The sequence below is a fragment of the Pezoporus occidentalis genome, unplaced genomic scaffold (genome assembly GCF_034315485.1).
Source record: "Pezoporus occidentalis ecotype Australia unplaced genomic scaffold, CSIRO_AGI_Poc_V1 ctg142, whole genome shotgun sequence".
NCBI classification, from domain to species: domain Eukaryota; kingdom Metazoa; phylum Chordata; class Aves; order Psittaciformes; family Psittacidae; genus Pezoporus; species Pezoporus occidentalis.
The window spans coordinates 1,858,777-1,886,708 of NW_026913230.1; the positions used below are offsets into that span (position 1 = coordinate 1,858,777).

The 27,932-nt window shown below is 45.5% G+C and overlaps 1 protein-coding gene and 1 long non-coding RNA gene across 2 annotated transcripts; one reads left to right on the top strand and one right to left on the bottom strand.

The window, feature by feature from the left end:
* The first annotated feature begins 9,558 nt into the window (after nucleotides 1-9,558).
* On the top strand, nucleotides 9,559-15,229 carry LOC134159183 (uncharacterized). The gene is made up of 4 exons (XR_009963065.1): nucleotides 9,559-9,721; nucleotides 10,543-10,686; nucleotides 14,998-15,028; nucleotides 15,110-15,229. It is a non-coding gene; the product is annotated as an uncharacterized LOC134159183 (long non-coding RNA).
* Nucleotides 15,230-23,747: 8,518 nt separating this feature from the next.
* On the bottom strand, nucleotides 23,748-27,657 carry LOC134159247 (tubulin tyrosine ligase 3-like). Its single transcript, XM_062609986.1, has 10 exons — nucleotides 27,463-27,657; nucleotides 27,045-27,371; nucleotides 26,809-26,937; nucleotides 26,600-26,714; nucleotides 26,401-26,499; nucleotides 26,063-26,231; nucleotides 25,824-25,972; nucleotides 25,493-25,739; nucleotides 24,979-25,414; nucleotides 23,748-24,656 (listed from the first exon to the last, which is right to left on the bottom strand). Exons 1-10 carry the CDS (start codon nucleotides 27,646-27,648, stop codon nucleotides 23,748-23,750), a joined length of 2,766 nt encoding a protein of 921 aa, XP_062465970.1. The 5' UTR covers nucleotides 27,649-27,657.
* Nucleotides 27,658-27,932: the final 275 nt, after the last annotated feature.

The following is a 27,932-nucleotide window of genomic DNA, read 5'->3' on the forward strand; positions in this document are numbered from 1 at the left end:
CTAAGCTGGTCTTCTGTTTGAATATGCACTTTCTGTTACGTATTTAGCTGATGACTGCTCATGTTAGCTTGCCTACTTTCTTCTCTGTTCTACCCCACATTAGCAGAGGTGCTGCTGGCAGGTACTTACCCAACACTTTAGTCTTAGATCAGAATAATTTCAGGGCAATTCCAATGAACAGATAACACTTATACTTGAGAAAAAACCAAGGTGATAGGAGAAGAGAGGGCCTGGCTATTTCCTCTATTTCCTTCGAGTGCAAAACTATTCTGAGTTGTTCTCTGGATTTCAGTTTAGTGTTTTCCTTTTCTGTCCCATCAGTTAGTGGTACAGTGCCTCCAAGATTTAGCCTGAAGCACCTGCAAAGAAGAGGCAACAACAACAGGTCAAAGGAAAGGCCAAGAATACACTGCTATTTTTGTCTTCTCTTGATCTGTTTTTGGTGCCTTGTCACAGCCCTGCTCTACGGTCAACACTTCCCATCCATTTTTCTGTACAAATTCTCCATCCTTCAACTTTGATGCCAGTACCTGAGGCAACCATCTGGGATTAGGAGAAGGGCCTTAATTGGCTGATTCTATATCAGCTGTAAGAAAGAGATGATATTTTTATCGTTAGGGCAGCAACAATGCTTTGGCAGTTATCTAGCGCTGTAGACTGACAAGCTGGTCCTCCTTAGTCCCCTAGCTCCCTCCACCCTCCCTGCTGTGAAGGAGAAAGCCAGGGATGCTGCAGCATCCTAATTTTCCAGATGACAATGCTCCCGAGCATCCAAGCTTCCCAGGGAGCTGCAGACACATCTGATCCCAGCTGCTCTTGGCTCCTCTTAGCTTGCAAAGACTGAGCCAGGAGATTGCTGCTTCTGCTGGAGGAACGTGCACCTTCCAGGCTGGCCCATAAACACAGGAGCTGCCACAACCCCCGTACCCCCTGAGCAAACAAGAGCAAACATGATAATAAAACATATTAATATGCCAGGAATTGGCCAAGTTACCAGGGCGCAGATTGGCAGAGCTGTGAAGCAGAGAATGAAGTTCAAAATGCTTACGGTTATTTACAAGTGTCACGTTGTTTTATGGAATAAATTACTTTATGGTGGTTTTTATACAGACAAGGAGAAAGGGGACAACTCCTCAGCTGCCTTCCCAGAGACATCCTGACCATAGTCCTGCTCTCCTGCAGGTCCCAGACATGGGTGAGGGAGGAAAGGGAAGGATCCCCATTGAGGAAACAGATTCAAAGACAAGACACTTTCTTCTTCTTCAGTTTTAAACCCATGCTCTTTTACCCCAAATTGCAGTATCTTCCCCAGATTTTCTTGCTCTTTAATTCCAGAATGGGATTTTAAAGATAAATGAAATGCCATTGGTGGTTGAAATGTCACCTTTTACTTTGATTGAGCAGGCCCATCTAATGTTGGTATTTGCCAATTCTGCCTGCAAACTTTGAAGTGCAGCTTGAAATCGTACCCTTTCCAAGTAAGTCAAAGCCATCTTTAAAGAAAAAGGGTAAAAATTACTTTACAGCTTGTTTTAATACTTTTCTGAGCCACAGATCTGATACATGTGTTATTATTAATGTACAATCCTCCCCCAACTCTCCCCCACCATAACTCAATTCTTTTCCTCTCCCATGAGACACACATTTGGTACTAACCCACAGCATTAAATTCTCCTGTCCTGTGGCATTTTTACCCACTGCTTTTTTTGTTACCAGATGCATGTCTCTGATTGACAGAATTACTAATCCATTATAATCATATTTTCATAATTAGTCCCACTGAGCCTCCAATGCCTGCACGCAAGCATAGGTAAACTCCAGTCTGCCACAATATGTTTTTACTTATTGACAGCTCATTGTGAAGAAAATGTCTGTCTGGTTCCTGCAATGGTTATTAGAGTTGCCTTTTGTTTTTCCTTTCCCTTCCCCCCCCCAGTCTTTGCTAATGTGGACTCTTTGTTGATTATAAGTCACCATTATCAACTTCTAATCCTGAGGAAATTCAGGAAATACCAGGTATTGGAACATCAAAGTCACTTCTGAATAAAAGCACATTGAAAAGCATTGATTATTCACCAGGTAAATCCTGAGCAGACACAGATGCCAATACCTGTTTGTTTGCCTGATGGAGGAAAGATTGCCAAAGCTTTCAGATTTGTCTTTCTGCATCTTTCACATCACATCGTTATGGCTGTGTCCTACATGCCGTGTGATCTTGTGTTGCATCCAGCCTTCTCTTGGGCTTGGATGACTTTGAGGCAATGACTCATTGCTTGGCACCTCATTCTGGGTTCGGTTCTGCCACTGGTCATGGACAAGTCCCTGGGAAGAGGGTTGAGACAGTCCAGCAGAATCCATCTGAAGGGCTCTTGGGCAGCAAGTGCTATTCCTCTTACTCTGTCCGCATGGACCTCCTGCCGCTTCCTGCTGCTTGCCCTATTGCTCTGGACTTTGCAGCCATCTGGAATACTATGTGACTTCACTGTTGGTTTCAACAGCTTTCTGAAAGTTACTTTATTTCTAACAAGATTATTCTAAATCTTGGATGCTTCTTGATGTATCATCATTTAATTTAAAAGATTGAACTAAAAGTGTGTAATAACCCCCAAATAAGACAACTTAAAAAAAAAAAAAATCTTCTTAAAGATGACAGTTTGGTTTGACCAAAACCTTAATTATTTAGACTAGTCTATCCATCTCTTAAACAAAAGGTTTATGAGAGTTCATCTCGCTTCTGCCAGCCTCACATTTTGAACCTCTGTTTAAACCTTTTCCCTAGCAACTTGGGAATTTGAGACATTGAATCTGAGCACCTTATCTGCCCTGCAAGTTCTTGATTGGGATGGAGAGCTGAAATCTCCAAGCAGCAAGAAGTGAGGCGTCCAATGTGTTCACTGATAGAAAGATAAATCACTGCTGCAGGGATCATAAGGAGTTACCTGACTGCAGAAGCTGAAGTCCAGAGGGGAGCAGCAAGGACTTTACATGTGCAAATCAGCCACCTTCTTAATTACTGACATCATTAATCATCCGCATGTGTCACGCAGTCTATGCTGATCACAGTGTGAGTAAATAGGAGGGCAGGAAAAGTAACTCAGAAGGGCTGTGTCTGGCTCTGTTTTGATCAGCAGACGGCTCTGCTGATCAGAATTCCAGACATAACCTCCTACTACCTCTGTAACCTTTAGGCTGCTTCAAGGAGAAGATGAGTTTCCACTTCATTATCTATCTCTGGCTTCCCTGGTACTCACAGCTGCCTGGGGCACACTGTGCCTGAATCTCCCCCAGGAGACGGGATATAAAATCCCCGAATATCAGAAGCCAGCATTAGATGGTGGAGAGCTCTCCTCTAAGTGCTCTTGTCTGCTGCAGCTGCTCCTTCCACTGCTCATCACTCCTGAACAGACAGAGAATGCTGATAGAGCATACCAGTGGTACCAGTACTCTGTGATTTGGAGGGTGTTGGGAGCAGGGCACCTCTTTTTCTGCCTTCCTTAAACAAGATAAGGGAGATGACTTCTCTCCAATTCCATCATCTTGTTGTTATGGTATCACAGATCATATCTTCCACAGCTCAATTCCCAAGAGCAACTTTATATGCTTTAAAATGAGCATATGCTTATGTGAAGACTAAGTAATGAATGAGTGCTGTGCTGAGCTGGGCAGTGATGAGCACTGAGTGACTTTTGCTGACACATTCATTTCCAGTAAAGCACAGGAGACTCCAAGTGAGACAAATCCCTCCTTAGGAGACTCTGAACAGAAATGCTCAGTGCTAATCCCTCAGTCACAGAAGTCTGATTTGGTTTTATTTACTTTTTTGGTTTTGTATTGGGTTTGTGTGGCAAGGCTTAGGCAGCAGGGGGCTATAGGGGTGGCTTCTATGAGAAGCTGCTAGAAGGTTCCTCTGTGATGGAGCTGATACCAGCTGGCTTCAAGATGGACCCACCACTGGCCAAGGCTGAGCCCATCAGCAATGGCAGTTGCACCTCTGGGATAACATATTTAAGAATGGGGGAAAATACCTGTGCAATGGTAGCCAGAGAGAGGAGTGAGAATGTGTGAGAGAAACAGCCCTACAGACATGAAGGACAGTGAGGGGAGGAGGGGAGATGTTCCAGGCACCAGAGCAGAGGTTCCCCTGCAGCTCATGGTGCAGAGCAGTGTGAGGCAGGCTGTGCCCTGCAGCCCACGGAGGTCCATGGTGGAGCACATACCCACCTGCAGCCCGTGGAGGAACCCACATTGGAACAGGGGGATGCCCAGAGGAGGCTGTGGCCCCACAGGGGACCCACACTGGAATGGTTTGTGAAGAAGATATTGGAAAGAATTTTCTCATGCCTAATACAGATTGGTTGGAGCATGGGGTTTAATGTAATTTGCAAAATGAGAAAAGAGCAGTGACTGTTTCTGTATCTTTAGATGTGCTTGAAAACTGTGGTGAAATGGAGAAAAGTTTGGCTTTTGGCTTATTGTGTTGCAAAGCAGACATCTTGAAGTGTGAGGAGTTTAAGATTTAAGCTGTGACAGGGTATTCACTTTTGCCAATTAATGGGGGAGATGACCTGATACTCTCTAGAGGCAGTACATGGCTAAGTTGTGTGAAAAGATACTGGAACAGGGAAGTAGCGTCTTGGCTTTCCTAGTAAAAGCCATAGGTGAGTATTGGTTAATGAATTCTGAGCTGGTGTTTGATGGAAAACTCAGGCCTTGAAGTCTTTCATGAATAAATCCATTAGCAAACCCTTTAAAAAGGTCTAACTCAATTTTCCTTCCCATTACCTCCAAAATGGATTCTAGCACAAAGCCAGTTAAAAGCAATAGGGAGGGCAAAACCTGACCAGAACCTGCCAGTAGTTTTCCTCTCAGTTGGATGGGAGGTGAGGCCATGCATGTGATGGAGGATGATTGCATCCCATTTTATCTGTACTTGTAGATTTAAAGCACAAGAAGAGGCTTCCTGGGGAACAGCTACTTCCCTGGTTCTCTCTCCAAATCCATGTGATGACATGAAGACAGACTAGGATTGAAGCTGTGAGCTGGTGGTGTTGCTTTTGCTCTCTTCTTGTTAGTATCGAGTATTTTACCACTAATAAACACATTTGTGGGAAAAGAAATCATATGCTCTAGTGTGCCATTGGCACATAGCGTATGTTTTTGTTGGTAAGAGACCCAACCCGCTTTGTTTCAGTGCCTGGAGTAAGGGCTCTTTTATCTATAGAGCTAGGGCACTGCGGAGAATCACTATGGAGCATTCTCCTTGAAGCAAAAAGCAGACATTGCTTGTAATATAACACATTTCCATGGGCTCTGGTGGCATGCAGGGGTAAGTTTTCCTTTCTCCCACACCAGGGTTGCAGCAGTAATTCTCTCCACCTGCTGTGGGAAGCCATGGATGGCTGATCTTTTGAGGAGAGTTCAGCTCAGGATTATACCAGTAGGTCTGTTAGGTACTGAATAATGTATCCTGGCAGCAACGTTTCAGTCGGTGACACAAATGTGACATTTGCCTGCATCATGTCTTTTTTCATCTGCTTCCCTTAGATCAAGGATGCTTAAAATCTCTGTGGTGTTTTGGATGACTGGTCATCTGTGGAAAGGGGGCTGGTTGAAGGTGAAACGGCCAAGACAGTTGCATCAAAACATCCTCGGAGAAACAAAGAGATCCCGAACGTGAACATGGCCCTTTCCCCAATAACTTGTATATGATGTGCAACCATGAAATGAAGCATATCAGGGAATAAAAGCAAGGGGGCATGATGCACACTGGTGCTTGTTTGAGTGCTTTGAGGATCATCTGCCTGTCAGAGCCATACGGTGAAACTGCTTGGGGTAACTACAGACTTAACAGAGTAAGATCTGCAACTCCAGGTGCCACAGAGGAAATAATTCTTATGATCAGTGAGGTTGCAGCATTACTTCTTGGGGTGGTTAGTAAGAGGTTTCTTCTAAGGTTGAGAAAAGGCCCAAAAAGAGGAACAGGTAAAGCCAAAATACCCCAAACATCTGTGACCTATGCTTAATTAAATTTCATGCTTGTCAGTTCCCCAGAGCTTTTTGGTACTCTATGTATCTTGACTTAAGTAATGAAGGCAATAATACTTGTGTACTGGGGGCAGTGAAATGTGTACTGGGGGCAGTGAAATGTGTTCTTGGTAAAACTAGGTCAGCATCAGGGTTTTGCATGGTTCAGACAGTCATCTTCTGATGAAGTTTGAGAGAAACTAGACTTCACAAACTTGTCTTCAGGGCAGTTGGCCTGTGATGGCCTTGCTGTCTAACAGGATGCTCCTGCTGAGGTTGACTTCAGAAGTCATCCAGATTTTTGTTTTCTACGGAGAAAGAAAAAGAGATCACTAGTCTGAACTGATGGGAGCAAGGTCCTCAAAAATCCTGAACTTGTAGCCCTGAGCTGTCTTCCCCCAGCTGTCAGCCTCAAGAGGAGGCTTCTGAAATCCTTTCCTTCTTTAAACTCTATGAATTCATCCTTTCTGCACATCTCCTGGTGGGACTGATGCCGTAACGCTGTTCCCACCATTTTTCTTAGAAACTACATCTAGATGCTAACAGATCTGCATGGAAGAGTTCAGTGAATTGCTTATTTTGATGATGATTTCTGGCCATCCTCCATCAGTCCTACATCTCTGAGGGGATTACCCATGTGGGGGCACTTGGATCTGGCAAGCTCTGTGGGAAAATCCCTTGTGTGGTTGTTTTCCTAATTGCTTTGCAAAACAGGACAGTGCTGGGCTGCTCAGTTACTTGAGATGATGAGCAAATCTGGACAAATCAAGGTGATTCCACCAAATGAAAGCTATAGGAGATAGGCTTCCCAAAGTGAAGAAACTAACTTAGCTGTGTGGTTGTCAGCCTGTCAGTTATCTCCTAGCCTTTGTGCCAGACTGTCCAAGCACTGAGTGCTGCTGCGATTGCTTCAATTTACTCTATTTACATGCATAGGAGGAGATGGGGGTGGGAAAATTGGTATTTGCCTCCACATCGAAGTGGAGGAACTGGATAAGCAGGGGAGTGTGCAGAGCAGTTTCCAGAACCACAGACTGAAGGATAATTGTAGAGACCAAATGCATCACAGAAAACCCAATTGTAATAAATTGGCCAAGAAGCTTAAAACTTTTGCTGTGCATTGCAGCAAACCAAGAATTAATTCCTGGGAGCAGACAAGGCCCCAGGCTGGCAGAAGGTTAATGTAATTGGCACTGGGTGCACTCAGACTGCATTGGCATCTCAGTGCCTTGGCACTTGAGGGGGTAACAAAGAAATGAGAGCTCACCCCACCAGCTACAGCACTAGAACTGATAGGATTTGGTGCGTGTTAAAGCAACAATGATCCTAGTGTGTGGCCTCTGAATGATCACAGAACAAGTGAGCAAATATAGACAATCATACACCAATAGACATGGCAAAGGAACGGACAAAGTGGTCTCAAGCTGAAAGACTCAGAATAGGCTCTAGAGCGAGGATATATGATTACTGGCTGAGACGTGGGACTCTGCCCGGACTGGGAGGATTGCAGGCATCAGACTTTGTCTTGTTCAGCTCTTGTTAAAATGGATTAGCAATGAGAACCTAGACCATGTGCTGGAGATACCCTTATGGATGTGGTTTTGTTTTGTTGGGTTTTCTTACTTTGGTTTGTTGGGGTTGTTTTGTGTTGTGGTTGTGGGGTTTTTGTGGTTGGGTTTGTTTTCTGGGTTTTGTTTGGTTGGTTTGTTTTGCTTTTTTGAGTTGGAGGGGTTTTTTGGTTGTTTTGTTCTTTAAGCTGTAGCTACTCTCTCCTTCCATGACAGGAACAGGACTAAACGCTGGAGTAAGAAAGGTGGAGGTATTAGTCATAGTTTGCTTGACAGGGCCGTACTTAAGGCAGTCGGAATTAGTTTACTGCTAGGGAAGGTGATGTGGGGTAATGAACATAAATTAAACCATTTTCCTCCTCTGTCTCAGCCTGGCTTGTGGTGAAGACTTGATTCAATATAGGGTTTTCCATGCTTTACAAGCCTTGACAGAATTAGATGTCACAACCATCTACATGGAAATAATACTGTGTGGACTCAATACGACACTTCAGATTTGCCAGTGGAGTATCTCCTGTACTCATGCCGTCCTGCCCAGTGGGCTGCAAGTGTCCTATACTGTTCTTGCTTCTTCCAAACACGTCACGTTGAGGTAGACCCCCTACAGTAAACAGAGGCTTTGGGATCCTCCTTTTTTGTCTTTGTCAATGCATGGACGAGCTGATGTGCTGACTGGCAATGGGATATATCCATTTTTGCAACCTTTCAGATCTAGCTAGCTAAGAAAAAGAGGAGTACGTGTTTTCTCTGTGCTTTCTTTTGGTCTGCCTTCAGGGGTCTTCATAGGGATATCTGGAGCTGCTTTGTTTCTTTGAGAATCATTTGTTGCCCAGGGTCTGATGTAATAGATCTGGAATTCTTCTTTAAGTGTTTTCTATCTGAAATGCAAAGCACTTTGTTCCTGGGATACTGGGTGCACCCAGAGTAATGCAGTGCTCCAAGTGAGAGCTGCACAGGAGATGCAGAGCTCCTGCTGCGTGTGCAGTTGCATAGCAGCCACGTGCTCCAACAACAGGAAGTCAGCACTTTCTACTACACCTTGTGTAGGTAGAGGGCAGGTTGCCCGAGTATTGAAGGGGTTGTCTTGCTGTTACATTGCAGCAGTGTCAAAAATCTTCTGGAAGTCCTATGCTGCATTCAATAGGGTATGCTGCTAAAAGCTCCAGTATCCTGAGACCCCAGTATCTGTTCACATGCATGGATTGGGTTCTTCTCTGGCTAGCATCTACAAAAGGTTTTTTGTAGCTGGAGTTGGTATCTTTATGTATAACTGATCTGTTTATCACCAATCATTGTGAATAATTTGCCTCTGGATAACTGCTGGTAATTGCACCTGGAACCTGATGGTGAGGAGGCTTGTTCGTGTATTATCCATGTTGTAGTTGCTGACTGCTTACTCTTTATATACATATATTCTATCCATGAATGCATTTACTTCAGAAGGGGCCTAAGGAAAATGTATTTGAAGTGCATGTGTTGTTTCTAAGCTTGTCCTGATTAACTCTGGGGAGAATGTGATACACAGGCCAGGAGCAACAGAGACATTTTTATTAACTGCTTTGGCTCTGTGGGAAGCACAGTGAACCTCTGAATGTGTTTCCAAGGGGTCACACAGACTCTTATTTCATTTTTATCTGAAAAGCAAAGGCCAGTTATTCCACGTGAGCTTTTAAATCAGAAGCACAATTTAGGGAAATCCATCAGGATTGCTGCATGCTGCATAAGACCCGACAGTTCTCTGGAATGACTGCTTTCTGTCTCGGTTTCCCTGTTGGGATGGTTGCTGTGCAGAATGGGACTGTCCTTTTCTCAGACAGCACTGTACCCAAGGGCAGCTCTAGGCTGAGGTGTCACTGCTGTCTTGGTGCTGGATGCTGCTTCTGCCTATACTCGTGCAGCTAATGCAGAAGGTACATAGACCTTGAAGTCTGCTTTTTCCTTTCATCCTGTTACTGCAGAGCTAACAGACTGGTGCACTGATCCTGTGTGCAGATGTCTGCATTGCCTGAGAAGAGCTCTTCACTCCAAGTAATCCAGAGATGTGTTTGTAATGAGATACTTGACAAACTGTTGTAACTTGACAATTCCTCACAGTCATAGGAAAATACCTGTACCAGGTGTTTCTTAAGGTAAGTCTTCTGTGGTCCAGCAACTTTCCAGGCTACTTCAGTGGTATAAAATTACCACCACAAAATGCTTCCATAGATAAAAGAGTAGGAACTTTTCTGTTATATTTACAATGCATAATCTCCTGGGTAGTAGTTAGGTGTATGAACACTACACTGGCATTTCCTCTTTAAACATTGTTATTTTATTGCTTTATCTATCTAGAGGAGAGCAGAAATTATCTTTTAATTACAATGAATTTAATGCTATTGGTTATATAGCACTTTAGCTCACACGCAGCACGACAAAGCTTAGCATTTAGTATAGTCCTATGATGCATCATTGATTCATCTTTTCATCCTGGAGTGCCAAGTATTTCCACATTGTTGCTAAAAGCAGGTAAAAGATTATAAGCAGGAGATGTTTAGACTGACTTAGTCAAAAAAGAATCAAAATAGGACTACATAGGGAGGCATGGGAAGGCAGGTCATGCTAAGGCTTTGCCATGCTGTTCCTGAGAAGAAGAAAGAATAGGAATAAATACTCTGTCATTATCAAAACACAACACTATAACGTGAAGAGGTGGAGTAATTTATCTGTAAGTAATAGACTGACCTATTCAGAACTGCAGTTTTAATGTAAGGCTAACCTTTGAAAATGGATCAAGTGATATAAATTATTAAGGAACAGGCATTCGTCAGATAGATGGTCTCTATTAGTAATTTTATGCATGAATAGTTATCTTCAAAGGTAGAGCTGCTGTCTGCTGAGGAAGAAAGTGCAAAAGCAGATTACCTGAAGCTGATGTGTAAGGCTGACTTTCATTCTGTGTGTTCTAATCCAGTAAAAACAAAAGGCTGAAGCAGGGTCATCTCTCTTGCTACCCAGCCCATGCAGCTCTTAAATCCTCTTGCTTGCAGAGGAAACCCCTGTTGCTTATGTTCCTAAAACATCTTCCACTTCTGCATGGAAAAGTAGGAAAGCAAAGGTAACCTTAAGCTATGTGTTCCTAGCCTGTTTGCTCCAGTAAGCAAAACCAACTTCAGGCTTTTCCTGGTTTCTTCTGTCTCCAGCTTTTCGTGTGTCTTGTCTTCCAGTCACAGATGCTGCTATTGCTCAGCTTTTGAATGTGGGTTTGAAAGGGATATAATACCAATGCATAGAGGGTATTACAGGCTTTCCTCCATCCTTTAACCACACTGATGTCTGTAGTGCTTTGGGAAGAAGTGTGTACACTGAAGCACATCCCTGTTAAATGGGACTTATACCCAGCACATGATGCTTTTTCACACAGTCCCTGCTCTGCTTATTTTGCATAGTGACTTTTAGCCATTGTGTTACCTCCACATCATAATATAATGTATTTGTTCACTTCTGACATCTTTGTTCACTCCAGAGGTGAAAGGGGAACAATCTACAGTGTGTCTCAAATTCTTCTAGATTCTGACAGGCAACATAAATAATCATATCAGGGAAGACACCTTTCACATCCAAAAGAATCTAGAAACTGCCCACATGTACATGAGCATCTCTTCTCAGCAGGAATCCTCCTTTTCTCTTTTCCCAAGCACCAGTCTCATCTATATTTCCATTTGAATTAAGAAAAGGTTTTGAAGGGAACTGGAATTTATGACCCCTCTGAAAATATCTACAAAGAGATTAAGTTTCTGCATCCTATTTTCTTCAAATGGCAGGGAAAAAATGGAAACATAAACACATGAACATCACTCCAGTGTCTGGAATCTTACTGATTTCTCTCTTTTCCTCCTTTTTCTTCACTAGTTCATGTGTGAAGATGAATGTTTTGTGGTTAAAATGCTGGAGTGGGATGCAAATGATGCCAGCTTAAACTTCCAGATATGTTAAAGGCTTCCTCTGTGATACCATTAAATAGCTCTGTGATCTCTGCATGCACTTTTAGCTACAAAAAGTATCTAAAAATATGACTTTCACATTATTTTTATGATTTAGACAATCATAAACCAGACTCTGGATATTTAAAACCCACTCACTTTGTTTCTTTGAACAAAATACCTCCTGTTTGCGTTGAAGTGATACAGGTTAGACTTTGTAAAAAAGATAAGCATTTGGCGTACTAATTTGAGGAGCAACAGTTTTCAGTAGCCTGGAACCCTTTGCAGTATATTGATGTTTCAATTTGTACAGAGTAGCAGCTGCCCTTAATGATAAAGCAACTGCTCTGCTCTGTGATAATTTGATGTGGCAGCAGTAGTCTCGTGGAATGCGACATGACAACTTGAAATAACAACATGCAGATACGATGCCACAGACATGTCATGAAATAACATCAATTACTAGAAATTATAGGAAAACATCTTCAGAGCAAAAATATTGAGACAAAAAGTTGTCATCGCACCAGAAGCTGAGAGGAATATGCTAGTTTGAGGTTCCTACTAGAAACAGTTTAGTTTAGTTTGACTTTTTATAATTTGACTTCTTAAAATCGGCACATTCATCACTAGACTAACTTGTCATATACAAAAGTAAGATGATTTTCTAGTATCTGCAATGCTTTTTAGTGTAAATTCTTTCAGGCTATTGTCATGTGTGTGACCATGCTCAAAAGGCCATGAAGGCTATGCCCACATTAACAAGTAATCTATCTCAACAGGAATGCATGTAGAGCAAAACAGTGCTGAAGGTCCGCGTTCCCCTCTACAAACATTTCAGAGGATTTACTTCAGGTAGCTGTAGTCTGACTTGTCTGCTGGCCACCGTTTGCTGGAGGGCAGTAGGTGAGCTCCTGGAGTGCATCTTCCAGTCTAATTTTATCCTGAATTAAAATATGGAGCTCCAATTCAGTCTGTGAGGGGAACCAGAGCCCAGCAAGTGGAGATAATCAGGAAAGCATCTTCATAAAGCACACCTTTTTTCACAATGAAGCACTAACACATGAATGTCCAAAGACATCTGGGCTGTGTGAGTGCTTCCAAATGATGAACTAAATTGTTTATTCAAACAATCAGCTTAATCCTGTTGGAGGTAAGAGAATTATCGCTGTGCCGATTAGAATTGGATCAGTGGATGATCCTTTTATCCAGGAGCTTCCTTCATTTGATTGGGCTTTGCAGGTTCAAAGAAAATGGAAATTGTTTCTTAACTATCTCTGATGTTGAGTAATGGAAAAGCCAAAGCTTGACCTTTTTGAATCATTTCCTTTACAAATAATGCCATTGTGGCCCCTCTTAGACACTGTGCTGGACAAATCTTTATGCCAGTATCTATTCTGAACTTTATTCTCCTTGTCCTGCTCTCTCCAGCTTTCTCTTTCTGTAAAAGGAGAGACTGCTTCATTCTTCTACGAAGGCTTCTGCTGAACAAAAGCAGCTGACTCTGAAAGTCATCCTCTGACATCAAACCCTTAGACTTTTCAAAGCATGGCTCAGGGTTTTAGATGTGAAGCTCCTACTGAATTTAATTGGAGCTGTGCAGCTGCATCAAACCTTTCAAGATGCATACCCTGAAATATTCATATTGCCTTTCTCTCTTTCCTTTCTCTTAGCCACATTTGTTAAAGTTTAAACGAAGTGGCTTCCAGTTCTTGTAGGTGCAAATCTGTGCTTGCATAGTCTATGAAGACATTAGCATTTAGACATTGAACACCCCTTGATTTGTATGCACCAATCACTTGGTAAACAGCTGAAGTGGTTGCATATAAGCTGTCAGTTAATTCTGGCTGCAGAAATTGATTCAATTTTTTAAAAGTCAAGCCCTATCAGGTATCTTCTCTTCTGTTACTTGCACAAAAAAATGATTTAGATCCTAGCTTTTTAAAATCCCCCCAGTTCAGGTGGAAGTTTTCCTGTTGCTGGTTGGTTTGCTCTCAGTTTGCATGATCCTAAGGTAGTCCAAGGTTGCTTTCCTTTCAGAAGGAGAGCACAACAAGAGGTAGGGTATTAAAATATGGATGTATTCCCTCAGTTTGCACAGCACCCTCAAACAGAAGGTCTGGGGCAGGGCTTGGCTTTCTGTGGTGAGTTTGTTCAGTGAGTGAAAGGGGTATGTGAGTGCTAGGCATAAGGGTTCTACAGTGTAATAAGGATGGCATATAAGAAGGATTATATCACTCTTTAGAGACACACATGTATTGAGTATCTAATAGAGGAATCTCATCTTCAGATATGGTTTCAGAAATAATTATAGTCTGTTCTTATGACCCTCCAGAACCAGTCATAATCTTATTTTCAAGTTTACCCATCTCTGAAGGCTGCTTAACATGGAAGAGTTCCTAATTTGTTGACTGTAAAGCAGCTCCCACTTTCTGCTTGAAGGTGGGAGTGCTTCTGTTTATAAGGAAAAGCCCAGGAGAAACTACAAGGAATGCAGCTGTCTAGTCTCTGTCTCTGCTGATATGCTGCTCAGCCTTGATTCAGTAACCTGTTGCCGCCTCAGTCTACCCATCAGTAAAATGGATATAAGGGTAAAAGTAAGAATAATGAAGGTCAATCTGTGGCAAAACCTGACTTTTTCATGGCACTCACCATTTCTCAGAGTTGCTGATACTGCAAGCATATATGAGTTCCAGTGCTTCATAATTCCCTGCTTATTAGGTGTACTGAATTAACTCACCACATGCATGGCTCTAATCTACTGCAAACACAGAGTGAAATGCATTATCTTAAACCACCATGAAGGCAAGCTAGCTGGTAAGTAGAAAATCAGAAAGATCCGATTACTGATTTGTTTGTAATTGTGGGTCCACACCCGTAATTCATGTTTCTGGGCTGATCTGAGTCCTTCAGAAGCAAAGGGTATTAGGAGAACTTGTACTTTGGTTTGTTGCTGTCAGGCTTTGTCAAATCTCTTGCATGAAAGGCTTCAGAAACATTGTTTTATCCTTCAGCCCAGGAAAGAATTGCCTCATCAGCAAGGTGCTTCTATTTTAGCTGCCTACCTTTCTAATTGAATTTAGAATATAACAGAATCATCACTAGCAGCACTGCAAACCTTCCCAGTTTGATTTGGATAATTCTGCCTCGCTGCTGCAGGGGTTTTCTACATACTTTTGGGAATACCCCAGGAGAAATGCAAATTGTGACATAGAATTAGTTACCTCTCTGCAACAGCCAACAAGATCTAAGTACGCTCTCTGTGTCTCTGTCTCCTTCTGATTTCACTTGTCATGTGTTTATATTGGCAATTGTTTTGTATAGATAGACTTGTAGTGTTAATATCCTGCTTTGATAATATTACTCTTCAGGAATCTTAATGAGTGGCTTATGTATGTAGCATCTTTAAAGCCTTCCACTGATGGTATTTATTCTTTATTTTCTTTAAGTGGTGAAGGAGCACTGCTGAAGCCCCCTTGGGTAAACAGTGTTTAAAGTAGTCCATGCATTTTAATTAGAAAAGAAATACATAGATAAGGATGAAAGATTTGTTTTCCTCAGGCAAACCATGAGAACATCAGGCCCACAGGTAGCTTAGTTTAACTCCAGAGAGTTTACATTTATATCTCCTTCTCTAAATATTAGAAACTCCATTCTGATACAAGCGGGACAAATTAAGGTAAGATAAAGGTGTCTTCTCTGCTGGAGGCTGGAGGCTTAAGGTCCTTCTTGCTGTACATTATTAAGGTGTCCTGCATGGGGGGGGGGAGCAAAACTAGAAAAAGAAAACTGCACCGCAATCTATCTATGATCTTTCTGTGCACAGGAAAACATGGGTTATTTTAACTAATGATTGGTTATGGAAGTGGGTTGGTTGTGTTTTTCCTGGTCATGAACCAGTGGGTCTACAAAGCATATTTATATGTTTTAATTATTAAAAATCAGTTTGCTGTGTTGGCAAGCTTCTTGTAGAAGATGCACTTCTGGTACTCGCCTTTGCTGCGTAGCTGTAGGCCAATATTTAACTTCTTGAGTAGGTTTGGTTTTGCTTTTGTTTTTAAACTTGAGGGTTTTTAAGCCTCTTTTGAGAGCTAAATGACTAGCCTGTGGTTAAACAGCATATATGCAAGTACTTCTTCAGTATGCAGGGGGTATGTTTTCAAGTGGAAGGTCAGCAATGAGTTGTAGAGGCAGGAAATTTTTCAGAGCCTGCATCAGTCCAGTCACTTGAACTTAGAGCAAGGGTTGCACTTTGCTTTTGGGAGGAGTACCTTAAAGATTGAAGGAAGGTAAAGCCATGCACAGAAAAGTCTGAGGAAAGATGTTTTGTTGTGAGTTACTTTCCTAGCTGCTGTAGTGTTCCCTGTCTTTGGAAGGGTTTGGAGACTGATGTGTGTAGAGAGCAACAAGGTTTGCTGTTGCTGGAGAACATCAGGAACACAAGGAAGGTGCTGCATGCTCACAGGGCTACATTCATTTCCACACCATTTTCTAACTTTTCTAATGTTTTCAGCTGAGGAACAAGAAAATCTGGATGACTTGGCTGAGATCAAATAGAAGGGACACAAATTGATTGTAGGCCCCTGGATGGCCTCCTGCTTCTCAGTGAGAAGGCTGAGCCATGGATGTTGCTGCTTCCTCTTCTGCCTTTCAGAAGCAGCCAAAATAAGGGTGAATGACTGAACAGTGGGATTTTTCTAAATGCCTGCCTTGAGACCATTGTCAGCACAGCTCACAGATGCTGTTAGGTTGGATATAAAGGAAGGCATTATACCTTGCAGTGTTCATTGTGTAGGAGCTGGTCTTATAAGGTGTCTGGTCCTGTACTGTGACAGACTGCATATAGGCACATCACCACCCGTATGTTCTACTTTAGAAGAAGGCTGAATATGCTGCAGAACTTGATTGAGATCCTGTGATACCAGAATTAACTCATGTATATTGTGCATTATTCAGTAAAGCAAAATGTCTGGGAGAGGTGTCATTTCCAAATATGTGTAAGATTGACTTGATTTCAAGACCTAGGTCAGATTCTTTAGTATTACTAAGCCCAAGGCCTGAATGGGAAAGGGACAGTATCTGCTCTCTAGGTTGTGCACTGATCTAGGTAGCCTCTGGGCTGCTCTAATTAATCTCTCCCTTGCTTCAGGATATTCAGAGCAAGAAGAGCAGACTGGCAGCCAGAACCATTAGGTCTGTGCCAGATGAGGTTCCTACATGCTGGTGGGGTCTGTAGGTCTGCCTCCCAAACCCTTTGCTGTCCTGATGCCATCTGATTGGGACAGCCCAGAGCTTTACATGAAACATTCTGAAACATGTGCCAGGACTGTAACCATCATTGTGTGCAATTATGGCACACACATAGGTAGATTTGCTAAAGAGGATAATGTGGAAGAGCCTTCCATTTCCTAAGCAGAAGCCTTTGTTTTAGAAGCCTCTGCCATTTACTGGTCATTTCTTGTGATATTGAAAAATATCAGTGCTGTCTCCAACCTAATTACCAGAGTAAAAGATGAGTTATCACTTACCAAGGCTTTGATTGCTTTTTCAGCTTTGTATGGCCTCTTGGTTGGTAGGTGGAATTGTGTACAAGATAGGCCTTTTTTTAGGGAAAGATATATATAAAAAAATAAAATAAATAAAGGAGCCAAAAATTCAACTCCCAATTCTGTGCTTTAATGTTTTACAGTTTTGCAGGGTTTTTTGACATAAGGTCATAGTAGTTCTCCTTTATAAATCAGGAAAAATAAAATCTCATTTAAGTCTATCTTTAGGTTCATATTTCTTAAAAATGTATCCCTTGAGAATGAAGACGCAGGTTCCCAAAGTCTAAAACGCAAGAGTCAGCAGGAGAAACAGCTTGCTTGAAAACAATCTGAGGAGTAATTATTAATTAATGTACAAAAAAAGATTCGGTGTGCAGAAATCTCTGCCTTTCTCTCATTTTTATCACTGATTTCCTCTTCTTCTGGACTTCAGATGCAGCTCTGAGCAACCCAGCTTATGTTGTTTCTGCAGATACAAATAATCAGAAGAGAACAGGTCATATGTTTTGACAGATACCACATAAAAGGAAATGTTTAGACTGGCATACCCATACTCAAATTTGATTACAGGGAATTAAATTTCTTCAAAGCAAATGGCTTTTTTTTTACTTCTCGGTATTTCTCATGCAATTAGCAAGTTGGTTCTATTAACTCTCTTGACAGACAGTATTACGGATCTTATCAGCTTTCACTTGTGTATGCAGGGCTTTATTAGCTTCTTGTTTGCTTATGAACTTCTTTGTTGACGATAAAATTGGTGGGTAAATGTGGGACATACGTGTCAGGGTAGGACGTTGTTTGCTTCGCTTATCAATAAATAACAAACTTTTGGCAAATAAATAAGAGCGACAAGGGAGCTGGTGGGTCTCAGGGTTTCTTTTGCCACTGTTGGCACTTGCTTGTGTTGCTAAGTTACTGCAGCTCCTGGCTTCTACTTTAGAGAGAAGAAATTATTTTTACATGTATAATGAACACAGTACCAGGGACTCCCAGAGCTGTGCTGGAAGTGACTGTAATACAGGGGGCATTGTGAATGCAGTCTGAAAGCCAATGCTGCAGAACACTGGTCTAATACAAAACTAGGCCCTACCATCACATTACAATGACAAAGGTGTGCATATTATTTATTTTTGTCCAAAATGCCTTAAAAATAGCAAGCCGCAATAATGAACCACTGGATTGGATGGTACCTGCCTCTGTCACTTGCAGGGTATAGGCTGAGAATGGTGGTTTTTCTGGGAATGATCATGACTAGAAGTAAAACTTCAAAATTAACTTCCCTGAAGAGAAAATATTCCCAGAAGAAATCGTATTTCCCTACTGAAAACTTAGTTCTTTGAATCACTAGTCAAAAGTATTTATTATTCCTGATATTGCAACAGTGAGTTCATTATTACAACTATGAAAGTAACAAGCAGTAATGCCTAATTCCCTAAGTAGGAGTTTTAAACTCCCTGTCAAGTTACCCAGCATGGTCCTTGCTATTCCTTTTTCTGAGGCAAAGGGAAACTGAGTGGTATTACTTAGGGTTCAGTTGCTTTGCTGTTACAAAGGCTGAAGCTCTGAACTGAAAAAAGGAATCAGTTTTCATACTGGGAAATACACAAAGAGTTTTATTGATATTCCAGTTGGTGAGAGGAAAACATTATTTTCCTGCTGGTTAGAAGTTGCACTTTACCATCCATTGCTGGGCAATGTAAGCCCTTTGAAAGGGCTGGAGTTCAACTCTACTTGGCTTCAGGCTTAACCTGCCTCTCTAGTGGAGGAGAGGAGTCCGGGGGTCAGATGGTGGGAGCATGTGACTCAAAGTTGCTGGGACACATTGGAGGATGGCCGGAGTCCAGGGAGATGAGCACAGTGTAGGTAGCTTAATGCAGAAAATTGCTAAGTAATGTGCTTTGGCAGCAGGTTCTCTGTCCAAGTGCTGTGAAATCATACAGGCCAGTGGGAGGGGAAGGGATGCCCTATACCAGAGGGTTTAAACCCAAAGAGATACAGCAACCACTGTGTCTACAGAAAAAGAAAATATGAATTTCTGGCCTTTAGTTAAGCTTCTGGTTTATATCAGTTAACAGTTTCAAGGTGCAGAAATTAACACAACATACTACTTGCCAGTTAGGCAAGAAGTCGGTAGATCCCAATGCAGCAGGAGGCGAGACCTTGATAGTATGCTCTGTAGTCTGAGTTCTTCTACCTGAATTTATTCTTTCATCTGGTCTTTCCTTTTCCTGCTGAAAAGGGTTCCGAAGGGAAGGGCTTTGTTTTTTTGTTTAAGAGTTCATAAAGTTGTCTCAGTTCTGCTTCTGATGGTGTCCGTAGGTGTCCTCTTCCTGCTACAGATATTTCCATGGGGTTGTAGGGAATAGTCTTGTCCATTCAAGGGAAATGGTCCGCTCTGCTCATTGGGAATCTGATAAAAGACTGCCAGTGGCTCTTTTTTTCTGGGTATCTCGGTTTTCTCTCGGGCTGAATTGTCTAAATTCTGGATTCATATATGTAAAAGAAGAAAGTATGTGAAACCTCAGGGACCCAGCTGGGGCGAAGCAGCAAGCCCCAGGACACCTGTCTAAGGGAAAAAGTAGAAAAGTTGTAAAGATGACACTAGTACTAAGCATTTCTTTTGCAGATGGTTACAGGTATAGACTGACTTGCACACACACTACCAGAGGCACTTTTCCCTTCATGCCCCCAGGAGCCAGCTTGGATGTCTGATTCATCTCTGCAGGCTGAGACAGAGCCATCAGGCTCTGAAAATTTGATTTCAAGGGGAATTCACTTGCTGTATGAGCACAGCACTCCTCAGGACAGCTAGCCCTCTGCGGAAATCATCATAATTGTGCCTAGGCTTCTCAAAGAAGGCTGGATTTCCAGCCTCCCCTGGGATCTGGGCTCCTTATGCAGTGACATGGCTTTAGAGACATCCTTTCTTCTTAGAGCAGATGGATTCAGTGGGGGGTCTGAAGAAATGGGCTTTTGAAAGAGAACTGGTGAACATAATGGGGAGCAGGAAACTTTCTGTGTGGTTTTAAACTTGCTCCTCTGGAGTCTAAGACTATGCTGATGTCAAAATTTATAGGTAAGCCTCTATTGCAGAGAGAGGGTCTGGTTAAATCTCTGTCTTTCTCTGCTCAGCACCATTAGGGGTATTGCAAACCAAAATGAGAGCAGCAGATTGCAGCAGAGCTGCCATGGGTGAACCAGTGGGCAGAGCCACATCTAGCTTATCTCTTTTTCCTTTTTCTGTAGAGCAGGGAGAAATTCTTGCACCTCCTCAAGGACTGACCATACAGGTTTGTTAAATGTGGACCACAGCTCCATATTCTTAGTGATTCAAGAGCAGACACACCTTAGAGCTCCTACCATCTGCCAGTTGTCACCAGCACTGTCCCTGCAGGCGAAGCTGCAGTGGGGCAGTGCTGCAGCAGCCAGCTGTAAAGCTGTATGGGTAGAAGCAATGCAAAAGGACCATTATTCACTGTGTTTTAAGATAAGGGAACCAGGGAGCATCTGAATCTCACACAGGTTAAAAACTCAAAGCAGCATTATTTCCATATAGTGCGTAACTGAATGGTGGAGTTTGTTACCATGTGATTTGGTGGGGATAAAAAGTCAGGATAACTTTCAAAAGCCATTGGGAAACATTATGGAAGGGAAATGCACTGACTGCTAAACACAGTGATGCAGAGAAAACTGAGACTAAGTCCTCATAGTTCTTCACTGTGGGAGGCTCACCTTAGACCTTTTCTCTACGCACCTGCAGCTGATGGCTGACAGGTACTGCATTAGATCTCTAGTGCACGTAAGCCAGTATGGTAATTCCCATGTTTCTCTTGCTGCCTTTAATGCAAGAAGCTGTGTGGATTGAGATGGTTTTGGACTCCTTCTGATACTCAGTTTCAGGCCAAAAGATGGCCAAAAATTAAAAAAAAAAGAATGGCAAGTATAAGCATGTAGGATTTATTAGCATCATTTTCTATGGAACAGTCTGGCAAACCATTTAATTCAGCATTCAGTTTGTAACTGAATAACATCTTTACGACCACAGAGTCTCTATGTTGAAAGACTTTATAACTGCAGTAGTCACATACAATGGTGAGGGTAGCCACAAAGGCATTGCAATAGGCTGGTGACTGGCCATGTAAAAGCTGGGGAGCTGATTTTGCTCATTCTATCAGACCAGAGCTGCCATCAGCACAGTTTACAGGCTGCTTCAACCAGTAGTAATTCATATAGATGCTCAGCTTGTCACAGATGCAGAGCAAAACATATTAGCCTCAACCAAATGAAAGAGGTTAAGATAAACACATCTTCATCTTTGATGTTAGTGCGCATATGAGCAGTTACTGCAGATCAGCCAGTGTGTGGGAACTCGTTACACTGCAATAGTTTGATCATAGTTCTGAGCCCTTAAGCTTCTCAGTTTAATGCAAGAGTCTTCATTTACTGCTGAGCTCATGCCTCCTCTTTGTTTTTCAGTGAGCAATTCCACTGGCGTTTTATGCTCTTTCCCTTTCCCTGCAATTTCTTTGACATTTGTCTGAAACCCCTCAAATCCCAGCGTCAGGATAGAGAAGCTAGTAGATCTTGTTGTTCTTGACCTCTTTTGGAACCTCACAAGGAATAGCCCTGGAGCTGTTTTCTCTGAAGTAGACTGACCCATTTATAGCTATGACAGATGTCTGGGAGGTGCGAGGATGCAGGTTTCCCACCTTGGGAAGGAGCAAAGGTCTGTGCTCACTCAGCCCTATGGAGGGTTAATTATTGTTTTGCTTAAAAAAGCATTTGGCTGCCCTTAGGTATAAGAATTTATTTAAGCCTTATCTGCATAATTATCATGTTTATTGCTTAACACAGCTGGATGGATATGAAGAGTATGCAGTTTTGATACACACTTTATGTCAGAACCATTACAGGGGAAAATAATTATCTCTTATAGCCCCTTCAAAGAGGCTGGCAGTAATAGTTTTCTGACTTTAAAAGACAAGTCCTAGGACCAAATTTATTGGGCCTATTTACATATTTTGTGATGAAGTTTTTCCTCTCTTTATGAAATTTGTGCTGTGATGGACAGCCAGGATTTTGAACGGTGATTGGTGACCTGAGGTGCTTTGCTTAATAGACTAAAATTGCAGAGAGGAGGGAGCTGCATCACGTGAAAATCATTAACCTCTATCAGGGACTCTTGTCAGGCACCCAAACCCACCTTTTTTAGAAATCTCAGCCACTTCTAACATCTTAACATGTTGAGATATTTAACAGGAATTCTGGAGTAGCCAGAAAAATGCAGAGAGCATTTTAATCTATGATTATTATTATTATTCTTTTTAATCTTGCAAGATGTCGCTCTATTTGAAACCCTAGTATGTTGTATCCTTTATAGGTAAATCTTTACAAGGCATTGGTGGGTATTTCTGTATTTGTAATAGCGTGCAAGCATGGGAAAGTCCCACCACCCATTGCTCTCAGTGTAGTTTTTAAGAGCACATTGTACCATTTGATTTAACCAGAGGCTGGTGCATGGCAGGGGACGTGATATACCCACTCGATGCCAGGCTCTTTGGCACAAGTGTCTGTAAGATTGTTCTGGAAATGAGTCCCATTGTCTGACTCGGTTCATTCTGGGGTGCTGTGTCGCCACAAAATCTGTTTCTCAAGGCCCAGGATAGTGTTCCGGGCAGTAGCGTGGGGCACAGCATGTGTTTCCAGCCACCCGGTGATTGCTTCCACCATGGTAAGCACATGGCGTAAGCCTTGGCGGGTTGCCTGGAGTGATATACAGTCAGCCTGCCAGGCCTTCCCGTATTTGAACTTCATCTGTTGTTCTCCATACCAAAGAGGCTTTAACCACTTGGCTTGTTTAATTGCAGCCCGTGTTTCACAGTCATGAATGACCTGGGCAGTAGCGTTCATCGTTAAGTCAGCCCCTCGATATCACAGGCTCCGCTTGATGGCCTGAGGTGTCATGGGTCCGTGGCTAAAAATAATTCACCATTATGTTGCCTATGTAAGTCCGTCTGAGCCACTTCAATCTTAGCAGCTTTATCCACTTGTTGGTTGTTCTGGTGCTCCTCAGTGGCTCGACTCTTGCGTACATGAGCATCTACACGGTGTACGTTCACCAACAGGTTCTGCACCCGGGCAGCGGTATCTTGTCACGGCGCAGCAGCCTAGATGGGTTTACGTCTGTGTTTCCAGTTGCTCTGCTTCCATTGTTGCAACTGTCCACTTTTCTCGCTGAGTAATGTTCCAGGCCAGCTGGATGGCTTTCACCTCGGCAAACTGACTCAATTCACCCCCTTGGCTGGTGGGATGTGTGTCCCTGTGCGATGGCGGGCTCTGGCTGAGGTGGGGGGGCGGTTGCCGTCGTGGTGTTGCACTTCTGGTGGGCAAGACGCTTTTCCCTTCTTCACGGCCTTATGGTCGCAGCGTTTCTGCCTGCTCCCGGGCGCTGCTTCGTGTCCCTTGGCTGCAGCACGGCTCTGCTGCCCAGGACATGCAGGCAGGGTTGTTGGTGGGACTGCGGCTGCTTGAGCGGGTGCCCTGTCAGGACAGTGGCCCCAGGCTTGCTCAGAGTGGCCTGCCGCCACTGGAGCAGGGGGTTTGGCTGTGGTGGTGCCTGGGGGGCAGAGGCGGAGGAGAGGCACAAGTGCACTTTACGTCAGGGGAGCCGCCTTGACCTGTGCTTCTCCAGCGGGTGGGAGCTGAGTGGTTCTGCCCCGCTTGGGCATCACAGGAGGCCTGGGCACTGTAGGAGGCCTGGGCACTATAGGGGGTATGGTGACCATACGAGGCTTGGTGACCGTAAGTGGCTTAGGCACCACTGGAGGCCGGGGCACCGCATTAGTCTTCAGCACCATGGGAGGCTTGGCGTCCGTAAGTGGTTTGGAGACCCCTTGAGGCCTGGGCACAGCAGGAAGCTTGGGCTCTCTAGCAGGCATGATGGTTCTAGGACGCTTGGTGACCATAAGTGGTTTAGGTTCCAGTGGAGGCCTGGGCACCACAGTAGGCTTGGTGTCCGAAAGTGGTTTGGCCACCACTGGAGGCCGGGGCGCCACAGTAGTCTTGAGCACCAAGGGAGGCTTGGTGTCAGTACTTGGGTGGGAGACCCCTTGAGGCCTGGGCACCGCGGGTAACTTGGTGTCCGTAAGTGGTTTGGAGACCACTGGAGGCCTGGGCACTGCAGGACGCTTGGGCTCTATAGGGGGCAAGGCGCTTCTAGGACGCTTGGTGTCCGTAAATGGTTTAGGCACGACTGGAGGCCAGGGTACTGCAGTGGCCTTGAGCACCGAGGGAGGGTTGGTGTCAGTACGTGGGTGGGAGACCGCTGGAGGCCTGGGCACTGCAGGAGGCTTGGGTACCACAGGTGACATGGGCACCACAGACGATTTGGTGGTCATAAGTGGTTTGGCCACCGCCAGTGACTTTGTCCCCACCGGGCAGACAAGAGGCAGGGTGATGGGGAGTTTCTCCTGGGGTTGTTGTTTCTGCAGCTGGGGCTTCGTTAGCGAGTAGCCTTCCACCACCAGCTTCAGTCCCAGGGATGGAGGCACTGGCACGGTGGGCTGCAGGGAGATATTGAAACGACTGGGTTGGAAAAGAGCTTAACATCATCAAGTACAACTGTTCCCCAGCACTGCCTAAGTCACCACTAAGTCATGTCATTAAGGGCCTTGTCTACACAGGTTTTGAACCCCTCCATGGACGGTGACCTCCTTCTTACCTGGGCAGCTTGTTCCAGGACTTGACCGCTCCTTTGGGGGAAGTAATTGTTCCTAATCCCCAGCCTAAATCTCCCCTGGTGTAGCTTGAGGCTGTTTCCTCTTGTTCTATTGCTTGTTCCTTGGGAGCAGAGAGCAGCCTATCCCACAGCCCCTCCAAACCCACCTCTTTGTAGATGAGTTCAAAGGCTCCGGTGGAGCAGCCAGGGTTCTCCCTGTGGTCCAGGACCACACGTAGTACGTCACGCTGGACGGCGGCGCAGAGCCGTCGGGTCACTGCTGAGCAGGGCGCCATGGTGGGACTGGCGTTGATCTCTAGCAGCCACGGCTGGCAGTCCTCCCCGAACATGAAATCGGCCCCGTAGAGCTCGAAGCTGCCCTTGCGGTCCCTCACCAGTTCCCGGCCGCTGCACAGGGCAGCGACCACCGCCTCCTTCATGCCTGGCACGATCACGTTCTCCCAGGCCTCCGTGTGCCCCACTTGCTGCAGGTGAAGCTGGAACTGGTGGCTGGACCATATCAAGTCACAGGGCAGATTGGGGTTACGGCCTGCAGCCTGCCTCCACTGCTTCTGGATGGACACATTGCAGAGGTGCCGGGAGCTGGTGTGGGGAGAGCAGAGATGGGTCAACAGGGTGCTGGGGTGTAGGGTGTGCTGTGCCAGGGTGGGGGGCACTCACGCGTGTAGGTGCTGCAGGGAGAAGGGTTGGGAGCAGAAGCGCACGTAGCTGTCCCGGTAGAACCATATGGTCAGCGGGTTCCAGTCAGTCACCAGGATCCATTGCCGCAGGTCAATCTTGGTGCCGAAGATGAGCAGCGGCCGCTCCACGTATTTCTGTACTACCCATTGTCCTGGCTGCACTGAGGGCGCTGCGGGTTTCCCAGGCAGCTCCAGGATCTCCTCCAGCCGTGCCGAGCAGGTGATGCCTGTGAGCGGGGACACACGGTGCCGGTGAGACCCCTCCTCACCAGGAAGCCTGTGCCCAAACCCCATTTTCCCCGTGCCTTCACCTCTACCACGGGACATAGCTCCGGGCTTGATTATCCAGAGATTGTGAACGCCCTCCATGTGGAGCTGGGGCAGCCGCTCCTGCAGCTTCTGCAGCAGTGCCCTGCACTGTTTCAGCTGAGGAATGCTTGGCTCCAGCCTCGATTGCTCGCTGCAGGGTGGTGACACGGGGAGGCTCAGCACCAGCATTGCCGTGCTGTGCGTGCCCCCCCCCCCCCCCCCCATCTCCCCCCACACGCACTTCACCACACGGTAGTACTCGTGCAGGAAGCAGTCCCAGTCGGCGTCGGTGACGTGGAGCTGTGGGGAGTCCCTGTCAATGTCTGTGTGCTCCAGCCTGTCCAGCTGCATCCTGCAGACCTGCAGCGCTTTCTCCAGCAGCTCAGGGGGTGAGGGGGATCGTGGACCTGCTGGAAGTGGCATGGACTGAGGGGCATGGCTGCTGGCTACCCATGGGATGCTTGGCACTGGGTGCATCAGGGTCCCAAGCCACAGCCCCGAGCAGAGGCTCAGGCCAGAGCCATGGCCCTGAGCCTGAGCTCCTCACCATCCCCACCAGGCCCATTTCCACACACTCACCTGCCCCCTTGCTAGGTGGCTCCATCACCCCTGGCATGATGCCAGGCTTCTCCACAGCCAGTTTGAGCAGGCTGTGAGCTGCTGTCAGGCGGAAATCCTCTGTAAAAGATTTGAGTTGTCCTCACCCTGTGCTGCCCAGCACACGGGGGGCTGTAGGAGATGGGGGGGGGGTGGCAGAAGGGCAGCAGCCGCAGCTCACCGATGAAGGCTTGACGTCCATCCTCATCCCCGAGCTGGTAGCACCTTGGGAAGAAGGTGGTGGGATCCGCTTGGTAGAATGAGGGCAGGTTTTGGAGCTTGGCACACAGCCCCTTCTGTGTAGATGGACAAGGGTGGCAGTCAGGGCTGGACCTGCCGCCACCCCTGTTCATTCCCCGTGCTTTATCCTGGACATCTCCAGGCTCTCACCTTGGTGGTGAAGGCTCCAGTGCCAGTGAAGTGGTTTACCATTTGGTGGTTCTGTAGCTCCCGGTAGTGTACAGCACTGCACCGGCTCGTCCAGATGAAGGTCGGCAGGTGGTCTTTCACCATGGAGGACTACGGGATGGACAGAGGGGACTGAAGTGAGCTGTCCCTCCATCCCACCCTTACCGCCCAGCCCAGGCTGTGCTCTACGGAGTCCAGCCCTGGCCCTCCCCACTAACCATGATGTCATGGATGCCATCAGGGTCCTCAGCATAACACTGGACCTCGTCCTGCTCTTCGTCTTCCTCCTCAGGAGGCTCCAGGTTCTCGCCCCAGCACTGAGCCCAACAGGATGCCGACCCTGGCTCTGGATGGAGCGCTGCCTCCCACCGCTCCTCACCACCGCCATCCTCCTGCTTCTCCTCCAACAGCTTTTTTGTGTCCTGCTGCACTGAGCGGGTGCCCACCTTGGTGGTGGTGGTGAACTTCTTCTCCACCCAGCCTCGTGCCCGCAGCAGCTTGCGCATCACAGGGTAGGGGCCCTGCACTGAGAAGATCTTCTTCTCCTGGGGAGGGACACAAGCGCTCAGCCATAAATGCAACAGGCTCATGTTCATGGCATGCTGTGGGGGGTGTGTGTGTGTAATCGGGTCCCACCTTGATGGCCTTGTTCACATGCTCTCTGGCCTTCTTCAGCAGCTCCTTGTTGACTGGGGGCTGCTGCTTGGTGCTGGCAGGAGCTGCCAAGGACAAGCCAGGCTGAGCTGCTGGCCCCGTGTCCCCAGTCCCATGGCAGGGACAGCAGGACAAGGGGTGAAGGCACCCACCTCTGTGCTGCTGCATGGCTGAGCAGGGGCTGCTCTGCGCAGCTGGCACGAAGTCAGAGAAATTCGTGCCGGAATTCCGGGTACTGTGCACCCCGAGAGGTGCTTCACAGGGCCCGGAGGCCTCACTTCCAGATGTTGTGGAAATCCTCAGTAACACCAGGAACGTCTCCTGGTCTGACTCCTTCCAGCCAAAGCCTGAGGGCGAGGGGAGCTGGTGTGACTATTCATTCCCCAGGCACAAGCGCTTCCCCTCTCCCCGTGGAGGCCGGGGTGCGGCACAGCCCATGGAACTCCCCAGCC

What these genes read in the sequence shown, in the direction of transcription:
- LOC134159247 (XM_062609986.1), bottom strand. Translation starts at nt 27,648, where the DNA reads ATGCAGCAGCACAGAGGTGGGTGCCTTCACCCCTTGTCCTGCTGTCCC. An exon ending in ATGGCATCCATGACATCATG is followed by an intron (nt 26,938 to 27,044) that starts GTTAGTGGGGAG and finishes TCCATCCCGTAG; the next exon opens with TCCTCCATGGTGAAAGACCA. An exon ending in GCCACCTAGCAAGGGGGCAG is followed by an intron (nt 26,232 to 26,400) that starts GTGAGTGTGTGG and finishes TGCCACTTCCAG; the next exon opens with CAGGTCCACGATCCCCCTCA.